The sequence below is a fragment of the Podarcis liolepis genome, assembly GCF_965112155.1.
Source record: "Podarcis liolepis genome assembly, chromosome: 5".
Taxonomy (NCBI): domain Eukaryota; kingdom Metazoa; phylum Chordata; class Lepidosauria; order Squamata; family Lacertidae; genus Podarcis; species Podarcis liolepis.
In genome coordinates this window covers 101,985,440-102,000,013 of record NC_139556.1, presented here as the reverse complement: position 1 = coordinate 102,000,013, position 14,574 = coordinate 101,985,440, and the positions used below count along the sequence as shown (strand labels likewise).

Sequence of the window (14,574 nt, the reverse complement as noted above, 5' to 3'; positions counted from 1 at the left end):
ATAATATTTAATCAATATATCCTTCCCTGCTACCCACACCATTCACACAAATTGAACTGCTCCCATAGTGTGGACTGTCTCAGTAGATCCCAAAGTATCCTTACTCCTGGATGTTAGCGCTTCCCGTCCATTGGCAGAAAACAAGTGGCAGTGAAACTATGTTGCAGCTTCTTTTGTCCAGGTGCCCTTCAAACTCTCACAGGGCTCTACTCCTGCCCACAAACTGGGAAGCACCAAGTTCTGTGCTATCCCTCTCTCGGCATGTGCTTCATGGTGTCCGCAAATCTGGCCTGCCGGACTGGGGAAATATTTAGGGGGGGTGCAAGAGGAGGAGATGGGCAGCCTGTTCCTCTTTGCAAGAAAAAATCATTGCACTGATGGGGCATTTGTCCTCACGATGCCTTGCAAATTCCTGGGTGGGAGTGCAATTATTAATCCAGAATGCGGCAGCTAGACTGGTGACTGGGAGTGGCCACCAGGACCACATAACACCGGTTCTGAGAGATCTGCATTGGCTCCCAGTACGTTTCCGAGCACAATTCAAAGTGTTGGTGCTGACCTTTAAAGCCCTAAACAGCCTCGGTCCTGTATACCTGAAGGAGTGTCTCCACCCCCATCGTTCAGCCTGGACACTGAGGTCCAGCTCCGAGGGCCTTCTGGCAGTTTCCTCATTGCGAGAAGTGAGGCTACAGGGAACCAGACAGAGGGCCTTCTGGGTAGTGGTGCCCACCCTGTGGAACACCCTCCCTTCAGATGTGAAGGAAATAAGTAGCTATCCTATCTTTAAAGGACATCTGAAGGCAGCCCTGTTCAGGGAAGTTTTTAACATTTAACGCTGTATTGTTTTTAATACTTGATTGGGAGCCGCCCAGAGTGGCTGGGGAAACTCAGCCAGATGGGCAGGGTATAAATGAATTATTATTATTATTATTATTATTATTATTATTATTATTAGCGCCCCCAGAGTCCTCGGCCATGCAGAGGAGCCAGTCTGTTCTAGGGCAGCCATGTGCTTCATCTGAACTGACTTCATTGGTCAACTGACTTGACCAATGCACATTACTTTGCTGTTGTGACCCGCAATGAAAGACTCCTGCGGCCGTTTCGAATGCCAGAAACCATCAACGTTGCTTTTGTAATCTGTTTTTATTTACAATGATATTGACAACAGAGTGCTTTTCATCCAATTAATACTTATTGCAAGTCACGGAGAACTTGTGGATGTGTACCACTCAAACTGAGCAAAGGAACTTATTTTGAAATCTAGGACTCTTGAAGTCAACCCTCGGTGTCTCTCCCCCCCCCCCACCTCCCCCCGAGAGAGGGGTTTTTTGCAATCACTCTCCCCCCTCTCTGTAATCGTGATTCATTAAGGTCAATATCACAAACACTTTGAAAGTCATTACACAGATATAAGCCTTTCCCATAAAATGGTGTGGTTTGTTTCTTTCTTTAAAAAAAAAATAAAAAATAAAAAATGCAAACAAAATGTGGTTCTGAAAAGCCCCAAACCCCAAAGAGAAATACATTTTTTATCAAAAAAACCCACCCCTCAATAAATGATTGACCAAGTACATGACAAAATTATACATAAAACAAAATTGTACTTACAATGTTTACATGAAAAATGTACTTTGACTGCATTCTAGGCATGAGAGGACCATATCTGCAGGAAGTCAGAGCTTACTTGGCAGTAGTGGGTTTGTCAGTAGAAATTTGTAGCCCGAGGATGTGTTGAGGAGAGGGAAAGTAGCTCAGGGAAAGACTTGCATTGTAGAATGAGATGGCAGAATAGCAAACAGGCATGAAAGCACCAGGAAGATCTGCCCCATTGGGCATTCGTGGTCTCTAGCGTGCCTTGCCTAGTGCAGGCAGTTTACAGCAGATGGCCCAGGAACTAGTTTTCCTGAAAGGCAGGTGGGGAGAAAGGAAGGAAAAAATGGAAAATACAGATCTGCTGGAATCCAACCACAGAAGCCACCCTGAATGCATTTATGCGGCAAGGCGCTTCATGAAACCCAGGTCAGGAGTTAAGAAAAACCCAAGATCTTCCTCAAATAACCCACTTGTTGAAATGGTAAGTGAAATCTGACACAGAGGCAACTCTCCCCGTATTTACGTGCTTGCTTCAAGGGGAGATTTCGCAAGCCCAGATATAATGGGGGGCGGGCGGGCATATTTGGTGATCTCAAAGGGAATCTGTTAAGGAATTGGCAGTCTGGGTTCCTGGTCAAGAGTTTCTTTGCATTTGATGCTGAAGGAAGAATTGGCGGGGGTGAAGGAACGAAGTGGACTACCCTCGCCGAAAAACCACCGCTAACCCCCCAAAGCAAAATTTAAACTGAAAGGTTGCCCAGGAGGAAACCTGCTATGCAAAGCATGCGATGGCCAGACTGGTCGTGGGGTCCAACGCACATCATACCCCGTACCTCAGTGTTGTTAACCCGTCATAATTCAAAGTTGGAAATCATCAAACTCCAACCACTAGGCAATGCTGTCACAGATGAGAGGCCTCCCCAAAGGCATTGAATCCTTAAAATCCTCAAAACAAGCACCCGAGAAAGGGATCCACACAGAGAGGGATCCATACAAAAGTTTGCACGGGAGATTTGATCTGGTCACACACGGGGGCACACTGTAGCTGGTCCAGTTCAGTGGAAAGGGTCAAGTGCCACAACTGGGGGAATCCGCGTTTCTCCAGACACCCACCACGTCTTACAACATGCAGTCCTTGCTGAGCAGAAGCCGCAAAGGCCACCCCACCCCTCCCCAACAAACGAAAGCTATGGCTTGCGAGAAAATACAAAATAGCTGCGCTTCCAGCAAAGCGTGGAGGCTGCAAGCTCGGAAGCACAGGTGCAGCTGGCGCTGAAGAGCACACGACATTTCCCCCCTCCCCGTCCTCTCCAAGCCCCCCGCACCATCTCAGAGTAGCAGGGAGAGGCAGGAACAGCCCAGAGGTCCATCGGTGTGGGGCAGGGGGCGGAGGGAGAGCCACAGGCCGGCTCCTCACTCCCCTTCCTCCTTGATGCGCTGCTGCTTGTTGCGGCGGGCATCCAGGTCGAAGTTGAAGTCGCTCCACTCGTCGCGGGGAGGGAAGGAGATGGTCTGGCGTAGGGTGAAGCGCACGGCGTCAATGACACGCTCCCCACGGGTCTCGCTGGGGCCCACGCTGACCGCGGAGGCGGCCCCGGGGGTACGCAGGAGGTGGGGGGCAGAGGAGAAGTCGTGGATCTGCCGGTGGTCCATGATGCCTTTCCAAATGGCATGGCGGAACTGCTCCGGGATTTTGAGGCTCACCAAATCCTGGAAGGCGAGGAGAGAGGAGAGAGAGAGAATCAGCCACTCCTGCCAAAAGAAGCTACACAGGTTTCTACAGTCTTTTAACGGGGGGTGAGTGGGGCTTTTGGTGACTATCTCAAGGGTTCTTCAGGTCTTGCTTGGCGGCGCTGAGCTTCAGAAGCGAAGATTCAGTAAGGAAATGGAGAGACCCTCAGCCCGACAGGATGGTGGCTTCCCCAACAGGCCAAGCCCCAAGCAAGCAACACCAAAATCCCAGCAAAGCAAGAAGGCTTCAGGCGGGAGGGAGGAGGTGCAGAAGGAACCCCAGAAGACGTCAGGACAACCATGTCTGTTTCAGACCTGTGGCTTGCAAACAGCACAAGGCTCTTCCAGCTGGGCCTGCCCACCTCCCCTTCATGCAAAAAACCCCCCGCTTTTACCGCCACACCACTGTTCTGGACCCATTTATGTGGTCTGGAACAGTGAGAGGCCCAAAAGAAGATGGGGAGGGTGGTTGAAAGGGAGAAAGTTCAGCAGGAAAAGAGTTGGCAGGGGAAAGGGTTGGACCCTCCGTTCTCTGACGCCCCTTCGCCAACTGCATCTCCCCTCTCTCCCGGGGGCACTATTGCAATGGCGAAGGGGCTGCCAAAGTTGGGTCACAGGCTGGCGAGCTGCAGTGTAACATGTAGCTCGCCCCTAAATCCGAAGCGTAGCTTTGCCCTCTCCCCTCCAGCGCAGAGTGCCGAGTTCAAGAGAAAGGCCCCTTTCCCCCACCATGCAGCGAAAGGGCGAGGCAGTTACTTACATCCATGGAGTAGTGTTCAATCTGATAGATGGTGGTCAGCCCTTGCGCCGTGAAATAATCCACGCAGGAGGAACAGCCCAGCCTTGCTAAGAAACTGCAGGAGGAGGAGGAGGAGGAGGAAAGAGGAAAGGAGGAAAGAGGAAGAGAGAGAGAAAGAGAGAGGTTGAGATAAGAAGGTCACCCACACCAGGCGCTCTGCTACGCAAAAGCCTTGATTTGTGGGAGCAGGAAGGAACCCCCGTCGCCACCCACCCCAAACTGGTCACCGGGAGAAAGAAGGTGATATCCCCTGAGTGGGACACAGAAGTCAGCTATCCCGAGCCTCGTGGAAGGAAGAGGCAACAGCTCCCTCTCCATGCAGCACGTAGTTAATCTGTGGAACTTGCTGCCGCAGGAGGCAGTGAAGGCTACCAACCTGGAGGGCTTTAAAAGATGATTGGACAAATTCGTAGAGAGGAGGAGAGGGCTATCGCTGGCCATGCTCTGCTGGAAGCAACCATGTAAGAAAAGGATTCTGGGCAAGATGGGTCACTGGCCTGATCCAGCGGACTCTTCCTATGTTATGCTTCTGATGCTGGAAATCACAGGAGCAGAGAGGGATCCTGTGCTCAAATCCTGCATGCTGGTTTCCCACAGCAAGTGTGGTTGGCAACTGTGAGACCTTGATGCTGAACTAGATGGACCCCTGGTCTTAGGCTATGCCATGGGGAGGGGGGCACCACATACTGTGGCACCTTGGCCAAAAGGGCACCTTGGAAGGGACCTGGAAGCGAAGAGGCAGCTAGCGCAGGTGCTGCTTGAGTGCTTAGTGTAGTCCTCCTGATGTTCACCAGGAGCTAAGCAGCAACATCCTGCAGTAGATGCAGCTTCTGATCCATCTTCAAAGGCAGCCGTGCATTTAGAGAGTCACAGCAGCCAGCCCTGGAGATAAAAATAGTAGGGTTCAATGCTGCAATGTATCTTGGACCCTCCTTCAGGGGAGGTTGTAAAGCCATGGTTGGGTGGCCATCTGCCAGGGATTCCTACGTTGCCCTTGGGGTCCCTTCCAACTCTACAGCTCTATGATTCTGTGACCTCGGAAGGTGGTGGACTCCCCTTCTTTGGAGGTTTTTAAGCAGAGGTAGGGCAGTTATCTGTCAGGGATTCTTGAGCTGTGACTCCTGAGTTGCAGGAAGGTGGAAGAGATGCCCCTGGGCTCCCTTCTATAATTCTATGATCTCCCTTCATTGGAGGTTCTTAGGTAGAGGTTGGTCCTCTTCCAAGGATTCTTCAGCTGTAATTGACAGCTGAGGTTGGACGAGATGACCTTTGGAGTCCCCTCTAATTCTACAACTCTAATTCTTTTCTCCTAAAACCAGGGCAACAAATGCAATTGATGTGAGTTACCCTTGGCTACTATTCCAGGGTTCTCCAGATGGAGAGATCGCCACCCTATCCGATTCCATCACATGCAACAATGGGATTCTTCACCGGAATCCCCTCTGCCTCATTTCCTTCTTGTGTGTGTGGTAGGAAAAGGTCTGGGGGCAACGGCAAGGGGAGGCAAAGGCAGCGCGGCAAGCCAGCTGAAGTAGCTCGGCAGGTCTAACATGACCTGCAAACTGCTTCTTGAACAGAGCAGCCCCAGACGAAGGACCCCACAGAACAGAGAAGCATGCTGCTGTCACCCGTGATCTGAGGGGTGGGGGGTGGAAAACCTGCACAGCTACAGCTCACTCACCTGACAATGCTGCAGTCTGTTGGGTAGGGAGGTGGCGGGGTGCAGTGGGATGTCGATGGCATGGAGAGGGTGGGGGGCAACGTCTGGGTCGGGCTGAGCCCGTTCATGTCGCCGGCCATTGCCATGTGGGCTCCCATCATTGGAACTGGAACAAGGGAGAGGAAAGAGAGACGACCAGAGTTACAAAAACGGAGGCACGAATAGCTGGAACCTGCCCTCCACACACCTGAGCTAGACTATCTCCTTTGTTATACAGCCCGATCGCACCTTGCTCTCATTTAAATGACTAAGGTGGTTTCAACCATATGTGGTTGAGGTCTGGCTGGTTGAAAGTGTGCAAGTTAAATCTGAGCAAGGCAGAGATTTTAAGCTCTCCATCTCGCTTGGTGGGAGACCAAGGCCTGCTTGGTGCACCAGCTCTGGGATGCTCTCGTGAGATTTTGTGGGGCCATCTGAGACCCCACACGAGCCTCCAGAGCCTATGTGCTGAGTGGGCCTTGTCCCCAAGCAAGGCAGAGGGTTTAAAAGCTCTTTATGCGCCAGCTCCACTTTCGGAGAATTGGATTGCAAAATTCAAGTAAGCGCAGGTTTTGCAGGAGGGCTGTTTCGGTTTTTCTGTCACTTCGGAAGCCACAAATTAGGTAGGTTCGCCTTCAAATGAGAAGCGACTTGAATTCTCCCCTGCCCAGCTAGCCACTCCAACTCAGAATCTTCCAGGCGCCCTGCATTTTGTGAAACAACCCTTCCCAAATTTCAGGTGGGGAGGCCTGGTCTGTCAACTGACGAGCTCCTCTTCCGGTGGTTCCAAAATCGATTAATTAAATTAAGCAGTTCTAACTGGTTGTTGTTGTTTTTTGAAGATATTCCAGATAAGGATTTCTGCAGGGTAGGATAGCAGGCACTGGAAATGAGTTGTTTGAACCAAGGAAGAAGAGGCTCAAAAGAGTTTGGGAGGTTCTGCTCTGGCCACTATTCTGCCACCCCACTCTTCCTAAACTCCAGCTCCAGGAGGGTCACGGGGGGGGGGAGCCTCTTACTGTTGGCTCCCATGCTGTCGGGCATCGAGGTGGGGGTCAGAGCGTTTCGCTGCTGTGGGTTGATGAGCTGGCTGACAGAGGGCAGCTTGTTCATGCTGTTCATCTTGCCGAGCGGAGGAGAGGTGGACCCATAGGAAGACTGGGACTGGATGGAGTTCCTGAGAGAGGGTTGGAAAACAAGGGCAGAGAAGTCAGGCCCACGCGGAGAGGGAAAGGGCCAACCTTACACCCTTAGCGCTTTTAATTAAATTTACTGGTTGCCTTTTTTTTAGCCACAGCGACTCGAAGCGACAATATTCCAAGCAGAAAACAAGCACGTGCATCCATTAAAACGTAAGAAGAATATCGGGACGGAAGAAGAGGAGGAGTGCAGGATCAGACCAGTGGTCCTTCTAGTCCAGCCTCCTGTTCTTACAGTGGACAAACAGATTCCCCTCATTTGAAACCCACAAGCGGGACTGGCGCACAAGAGCCCTCTTCCCTCCTGGCATACCCAGCAGCTGAGGTTCAGAAGCATTTACTATCAATTTGCATTTCTTAGTGCAGAAAGTATTGATCTGATGTGTAGAGATCTTTCCTGTCCTAATTAATTCAAGAGGGTTCTGGAAGCTTCTCTGCATAAAAGAAACAAGCAGAAGGTTCATGATGTTTGGGTTATTCCTTCAGAGAAGCTGAGTGCAGCTGGCTTAACCTGGTCCTGTTATCTCTTCTGTCAAGGTCATGCTGACTATAATAGTGAGGCCAGAAGGAGTCTGGGTCTCTCTTTCTATCTCTCTTCCTTCTGGTGTGGTGTTCTGCACATATGTTAAAGTTTCGTCTTATTATAAGTCATTGTAAGTTTAAGTTAAGTCTGCTGCAACTGGATTTCTTATGGAGAGGGCCAATCCTGAAAGTAATGGATTTGTGACCATTATGTTCATTTGCCTTCAGTAGAAGTAAAGCTCTGCTGGATGAAATACAATGGCCTCTGGTCTATTTTTTGGGGAATTCTGCAACATGTTTTTTACTCTGCTAACTATATGCTTTAATAATAATAATAATAATAATAATAATAATAATAATAATAATAATAATTTATTTATATCCCACCCTCCCCAGCCAAAGCCGGGCTCAGAGCGGCTAACAACAGTAAAATAATACAGCATTCTAAAATCAATTCTTTATAAAATCAGTTCAAATCAAATTGATGGCAACCATTGGGTTGGAGTTCTGTGAAGGATTACCAAAGAAGGGGGTCAGGCTGTGCCTTGGCCAAAGACCTGGTGGAACAGCTCTGTCTTGCAGGCCCTGCGGAAAGATGTCAAGTCCCACAGGGCCCTGGTCTCTTGTGACAGAGCGTTCCACCAGATCGGGGTCACGAGAGACCAGGGCCCTGCAGGACCGTAAGGTCCTCCGTGGGACATACCAGGAGAGGCGGTCCCGTAGGTACGAGGGTCCTAGGTCGTATAGGGCTTTAAAGGTTAAAACCAGCACCTTGAACCTGATCCTGTACTCTGCCAGGAGCCAGAGCAGCTGATATAGCACCAGGTGAATGTGATCTCGCAGCGAGGACCCCATAAGGAGCCTTGCCGTGGCATTCTGCACCCGCTGGAGTTTCTGGGTCAATCTCAAGGGCAACCCCACGTGGAGTGAGTTACAATAATCCAGTCTGGAGGTGACCATCGCGTGGATCACAGTGGCTAGGCCAGGGCGAGAGAGGTAAGGAGCCAACTGCTTAGCTTGGTGGAGATGAAGAAATGCCACCTTTGTTATACCTGCAATCTGCGCCTCCATGGAAAGGGAGGTGTCGAAGATTACACCCAAACACTTAACGGATGGTGCTGGCACTAATTGCGCCCCCGCAAGAGATTGGAGTTGCCCCCCCCAATCCCATATCGTCCCAACCCAGCCAGAGGACCTCTGCTCTGGATCAACATTGAGTAGAATTTCAGTGACATTTACTGCCCCCGATTGTGGGGGCAGAGCATAGCCGTTGCGGCTAGTAGCCATTGATAGCTCTCTCCTCCTCCATGAATTTTACTGATCCTCTTTTATAGCCACCCAGGCTGGTGACCATCACTGCCTCCTGTGGGACCGACTCTGTGCTGCTTGAAGAAGGACTTTGTTTTATCTGTCCAGACTCTTCCAACATCCAGCTCCATTGGATGTCCCGTGAAATGCACAGCAGAGGACAGGCCTGCTGCTCAGCCCATTTTCCTACTTGGTGGGAGGGCAACTATGTTCCCTTGTGACCCATAGGCATTGTTGCTCTAGCCTCAGAGAGTGAATCACAGGTGATTTGCTTGCTTTGGGCTCATAAGGGCATTGGCCCTTGTTGTGGAGATCCCTCTATGCCCATTTCCTCCAGTGCACCCTGCATTCTCCTGCCACCCATCCCCCATGTGTGCATGTGCACATACAGACACATCAGCTGCACAGACCATCTGGCCGTAGATGCACAGAGACCCACAGAAAGGCTGAAGGCAAGACAGAGTCCTAACTATGAAACGACCACAGAGGACTGTTCGAATGAGCAAGAGCTCGGCTAAAGGTAAAGGGACCCCTGACAATTAAGTTCAGTTGTGAATGACTCTGGGGTTGCGGAGCTCATCTCGTTTTACAGGCAGAGGGAGCTGGCATTTGTCTGCTTCCGCAGACAGTTTTTCCAGGTCATGTGGCCAGCATGACTAAGCCACTTCTGGCGAACCAGAGCAGCGCACGGAAACGCCATTTACCTTCCTGCCGGAGTGGTACCTATTTATCTACTTGCACTTTGAGGTGCTTTTGAATTGCTAGGTGGGCAGAAGCAGGGACTGAGCAACGGGAGCTCACCCCGTCATTGCGTCAACCGCCGACCTTCTGATCGGGAAGCCCAAGCGGCACAGTGGTTTAACCCACAGCACCACCCGCGTCCCTAAGAGCTCTGCTACCTGAGACCATTCAATTGGAGATGTCAGGAAGTGACTATGGTAACTTCTGAAAGCAAAGCATGTCTTTGAAGAAGCACAGGGCCACAAATCCTTCTCAGTTGTTCGACATGGCAACTGTGGTTGAGATCTTTAGGACAGGTGAAAGAAAGGACAGAAAGAAGAGTCAAACTGTGGAACTCACTCCTCCACGAGTGATGGCCACTAACCTAGATGACTTTGAAAGAGGATTAGGCAAATTCATGGAGGCAATGGATTTCTACTAGCCATCCTGGCTCTGCTCTGCTTCCCCAGTCAGGGACAGCAATGCTTCTGAATCCCAGTTGCTGGAAACTGCAGGAAGGGAGGGGACTTGTGTTCGAATCCTGCTTGCGGGTTTCCCTTTGGGGCATCTGCTTGGCCCTGGTGAGAACATGATGCTGGACTAGACGGGACACTGGCCTCATCCAGCAGGCTCTTCCCATGCTCTTAATGCTGTATTCACAGAGACTATGGAGGTGCTTTCCTCTGTGTATTCGCTTAAAAAGAACAGCGGAATCCAACATTCACAGCGGAGAGGAGCAGTCAGATTGCTCACAAGATTACATTCCTTGCTCCACCCCCACCCTGGAATCTACAGAAGGGCTTCCCAGAATCCTGTCCTCTAAGATCATTCAGAAGGCTGGACGGCAGAACGGTCATCTGTCATATTTTGCCCCATGCTCCTTTCTGCCATGGGGGTCCTCCATCTCCCCTAAGGGTGTGTGGAAGAAACTTGAAACCTGTGAGCTATATAATAATAATTATTTCTTATTTATACTGCACCCATCTGGCTGGGTTTCCCCAGCCACTCTGGGTGGCTTCCAACAGAATATTAAAATACAATAGTGCATCAAACATTAAAAGCTTCCCTAAACAGGGCTGCCTTCAGATGTCTTCTAAAAGTCTGGTAGTTGTTTTTCTCTTTGACATCTGGTGGGAGGGTGTTCCACAGGGCAGGTGCCACTACCGAGAAGGCCCTCTGCCTGGTTCCCTGTAACTTGGCTTCTCAGAGTGAGGGAACCGCCAGAAGGCCCTCGGCGCTGGACCTCAGTGTCTGGGCAGAATGATGGGGGTGGAAACGCTCCTTCAGGTATACTGGGATGAGGCCGTTTAGGGCTTTCAAGGTCAGCTCCAACACTTTGAATTGTGCTCGGAAACGTACTGGGAGCCAGTGTAGCTGACACGACTCCCCCTTTCCCAAGTTCCCAAACATTTGCCTCAGGGTATGGGAAGGAAGCAGAGACAGTAGGCCCTCCCCAGCTCTCACTGGAGAACATTTTCCCTAACAGGAACTGGGACTAGAGAAGAAACCCAGATTCATTAGAAGGAAACAGATTCTGCCTCTCTCCAAACCAGTGGAGTGAGAGAGGCCTTTGATACCCTCCCTGGAAGATTCCTTGGAAATGATGGATGCAATAACCATTTCCCACCAGAGATTAAGGGTTTGGCAGTCCCTTTCCAAGAGAAGTTCCACTGGGTTCTAGGGTGCACCCATCACCACCTCCCACTATTAGTCCAGGTAAGTTTCTGGGTCCTGAAGTCAAGGTGCACACTGAACGCGTGCAAAACCCTTCCTTGAGCCTGTTTGCAAAGGCTTGACCCCCTTCTGGGGTGAAGAATCATAGAATCATAGAATCATAGAATCATAGAGTTGGAAGAGACCACAAGGGCCATCGAGTCCAACCCCCTGCCAAGCAGGAAGCACCATCAGAGCACTCCTGACATATGGTTGTCAAGCCTCTGCTTAAAGACCTCCAAAGTAGGAGACTCCACCACACTCCTTGGCAGCAAATTCCACTGTCAAACAGCTCTTACGGTCAGGAAGTTCTTCCTAATGTTTAGGTGGAATCTTCTTTCTTGTAGTTTGGATCCATTGCTCCGTGTCCGCTTCTCTGGAGCAGCAGAAAACAACCTTTCTCCCTCCTCTATGTGACATCCTTTTATATATTGGAACATGGCTATCATATCACCCCTTAACCTCCTCTTCTCCAGGCTAAACATGCCCAGCTCCCTTAGCCGTTCCTCATAAGGCATCGTTTCCAGGCCTTTGACCATTTTGGAAGACTTCTAGAGTGAGGCTGTGTTTGTGTGTTTGTGACTAGTGAGCAGGGCTGGGCAGATCTGTCCATTCCTGATTTCCTCCCTTTTTTGCAATCTTAAATTCAGCTTCACATCACTTTGTGCATAATTGTTATTTTAAACGCCGTCATGAAAATTCGCCAGCCTTTTAACGCACTGCAAAATTCAGAGAAATGTACGTTTCAAAGGATAACTGTGCTTTGGTTTGCATATTGTTTCAGAAAATGCAAGCTAGGTAAGATCACCTGTAAATGGAAATTGAATTGCACCTCCCCAATCCCTATTAGCATTCCCCCCCCAACTAAGTCCTTCTCCATCTTCACGCTACCCATAATGAGAGGGAAAGTGAACCGATATGGAATTGTTTGCACAGACCTGGTCTAAAACTTGGCAAGACACAAAAGGTGCTTTTGGGAGCTGGTAAAGTCAGACGAGGGCGTGTTTGAAGGAGAGGAGAGGGAGTGATGAGAGCAGGAAGGACAGCACATTCATTTGTTGTGAGAGGAGAAGGAAAAGAAAAAAAAGAGAGACAAAGGGACAGGAGGCCACTCCAGTTAAAATCAAGATGCAAAAGTTTATTGAAAACCAGCACCACAAATTAAGAAGAGTAAGATGATAAGAGTGAAAGGAATATTGCTCAGTGTGAAACCTGTTTCATGGCTGACCAGAGGATGTGTGTCGTTTCCCAGTGAATGGGGTTCATCTCATAGAACTGTAGTTGGGAGGGACCCCCTGGGGTCATCCAGTCCAACCCCCTGCAATGCAGGAATCATGGCTAAAGCATCCAGGACAGATGGCCACCCAACCTCTGCTTTCAAACCTCCAAGGAAGGAGAGTCAACTACCTCCCGAGGGAGCCTGTTCCGCTGTCAAACAGCTCTTACTGAGAGAAAGTTCTTCCCAGAGTTCCCTTCCCAAAACATCATTTGGAACGCAGAGCCCAAGCCACATCAAATGATGCTTAATGAATCCCAAGGAAGATTACGCCTTGGAATCGCTTTGAACCCCGAGCCAACTCATTGCACTTTTCCATTCCTAGAACCTAATGAGGTCAATTAACCAACTGCACATGTCTTGCCTCTTGGAACTGCTGGCTGGAAGATGCAGGAGGGTCTGTGGGGTGGGCTGGGGGGGTGCCTGGGAGGTGGCTCCAGGATGAGGCGGGCATGCCAGGGGCACGAGGAGTGGTGGGCAGGAAGAGCCCTCAGAAGGAGGCTCTCCTCATCTCCACAGAACAGGCCGACTTAGCACAGCACAGAGCCATTTCTTGTAAACAGAGGCAGAAGCCAAGTGACCTACTTCTACTTTCTGGGTTCTATGCCAGGCTGTGCCCACATGGCACTTTCCCACACTCTGTTGTCACAAGATTTAGGTGCAAACCAGAAGGGCAGGAAGCACGAACCAGAAAAAGGAGGAGGCCCCAAGATCTTCTGCAGCTTGCTCATCCAACCCCACCCAACCCTTCTCACTAGGACGTGCCACCTGGCCCCCTTCCGCTTCAGTTTTACGAGAGTTTCCTGCTCTTCCTCACAAAGCAGACATGGCGCTCCTTTGGGTTTGCTAGTCTGGTCCTTAGCTGCTTAGCTTCAACTGGGCTACCTTCCTGCACCCCCAATGCACCAAGAGGGTCAGTATGGTGACCACCACAATCCCTGCAAGGCTGGTCGAGGTGGACCGCATTGAATCAGCATAACTGACACACACATACACACCTGGAAGAAACCACAGCACACTGAGGTTTGGACTGATCGATTATGGAGAAAACATGAGGTGTCGCTTGTGTTTCTACAAAGATCTAATGTATGCATTAAGTACATAGGCAATTGCGCCCACCAGCAAGGCTCATGCACTTCACTGGCTATTTAAGCAGATGGTCTGAATCGCAGGTGAACCTATAGCTGGCCTTTGCCAACCTGGTGCCCACCAGATGTTTTGGACTATTCTGGCTGGGGCTGATGGAACATCTGGAACTCAAGTTCATGTTATGTATTTGTGTAACTGTGCAAAACTCAGAAATGGCTCCCTTTATTATTATTATTATTATTATTGATTGCAGTAAGCCAAAATCGCAAGTCAACATCCAATTTGCACCAGGAGATATTCATGGGGTAAATTTCTGTTCTTTCCTCTGAGATCTAGTGGAGAAAATAACCACAATTTCTACTATGGGGGTCTGGTCCCTGAAGAGAATGGGTAGTATCTTAAGACTATTGGTTTCAGCAGGTCTACTCTGCGAATTAGTTGGATATCAACCAGTGAGTACTGATAGACAGTCTCAATATTCAGTAACGTTTGCATCTCTGCCTGGATGCTGACAAAATTCTCGCCGTCCAGATTTCGGGATCCTAAAATACCTGAACTTGTTTGTTTCATGAGCGGCACCAATCTGCTAAGGGTTCACTCCTCTGTTTTGGTTTGTTTTAACTCCAGACAGTTCAAATGGGCATTGATTAAATCACAGAGAGAGAGGGGGGAAAGAATCTCAGTGAGGCTGCATAGCCTTTTGAAAAAATATGGAAGAACAACAGGATAACCAATGAAAAGCATGTGCCCCTCTTGATTTCTGGGCTGGCCAACCACCAGCAGCATCATAAGCCTGCTGAATTTGCTGGACTGTGAATAACTGCAGGTAAGGCGGTGTTGAATCATTTGCTACAAACTTGAGGCAATTCCTTGCAGGGAAGACAAAATGGGAACAAAACAGGAACTTTGGAGCTGAGCACCT

The 14,574-nt window shown here is 49.8% G+C and overlaps 1 protein-coding gene and 1 long non-coding RNA gene across 5 annotated transcripts in view; one reads left to right on the top strand and one right to left on the bottom strand.

Annotated features, from left to right (window-relative positions):
* Positions 1-1,127: 1,127 nt before the first annotated feature.
* Positions 1,128-14,574, bottom strand: part of TP63 (tumor protein p63) — a gene marked incomplete at its 3' end in the record, with an annotated part of 94,500 nt that continues 81,053 nt past the window's right edge. For 2 of the 4 annotated variants that reach the window (XM_083504207.1, XM_083504208.1), the window contains exons 9-12: positions 6,845-7,002; positions 5,808-5,952; positions 4,088-4,181; positions 1,128-3,306 (exon numbers count right to left, since the gene is read on the bottom strand). In XM_083504207.1, the coding sequence (XP_083360333.1) occupies positions 3,010-3,306; positions 4,088-4,181; positions 5,808-5,952; positions 6,845-7,002 (694 nt within the window). Of the gene's footprint in view, positions 3,307-4,087; positions 4,182-5,803; positions 5,953-6,844; positions 7,003-14,574 lie in introns of those variants that run through there. The other 2 variants (XM_083504209.1, XM_083504210.1) reach the window with 2 other exon arrangements.
* LOC310707570 lies at positions 8,252-14,321 on the top strand. The gene is made up of 2 exons (XR_014526590.1): positions 8,252-9,374; positions 14,280-14,321. It is a non-coding gene; the product is annotated as an uncharacterized lncRNA (long non-coding RNA).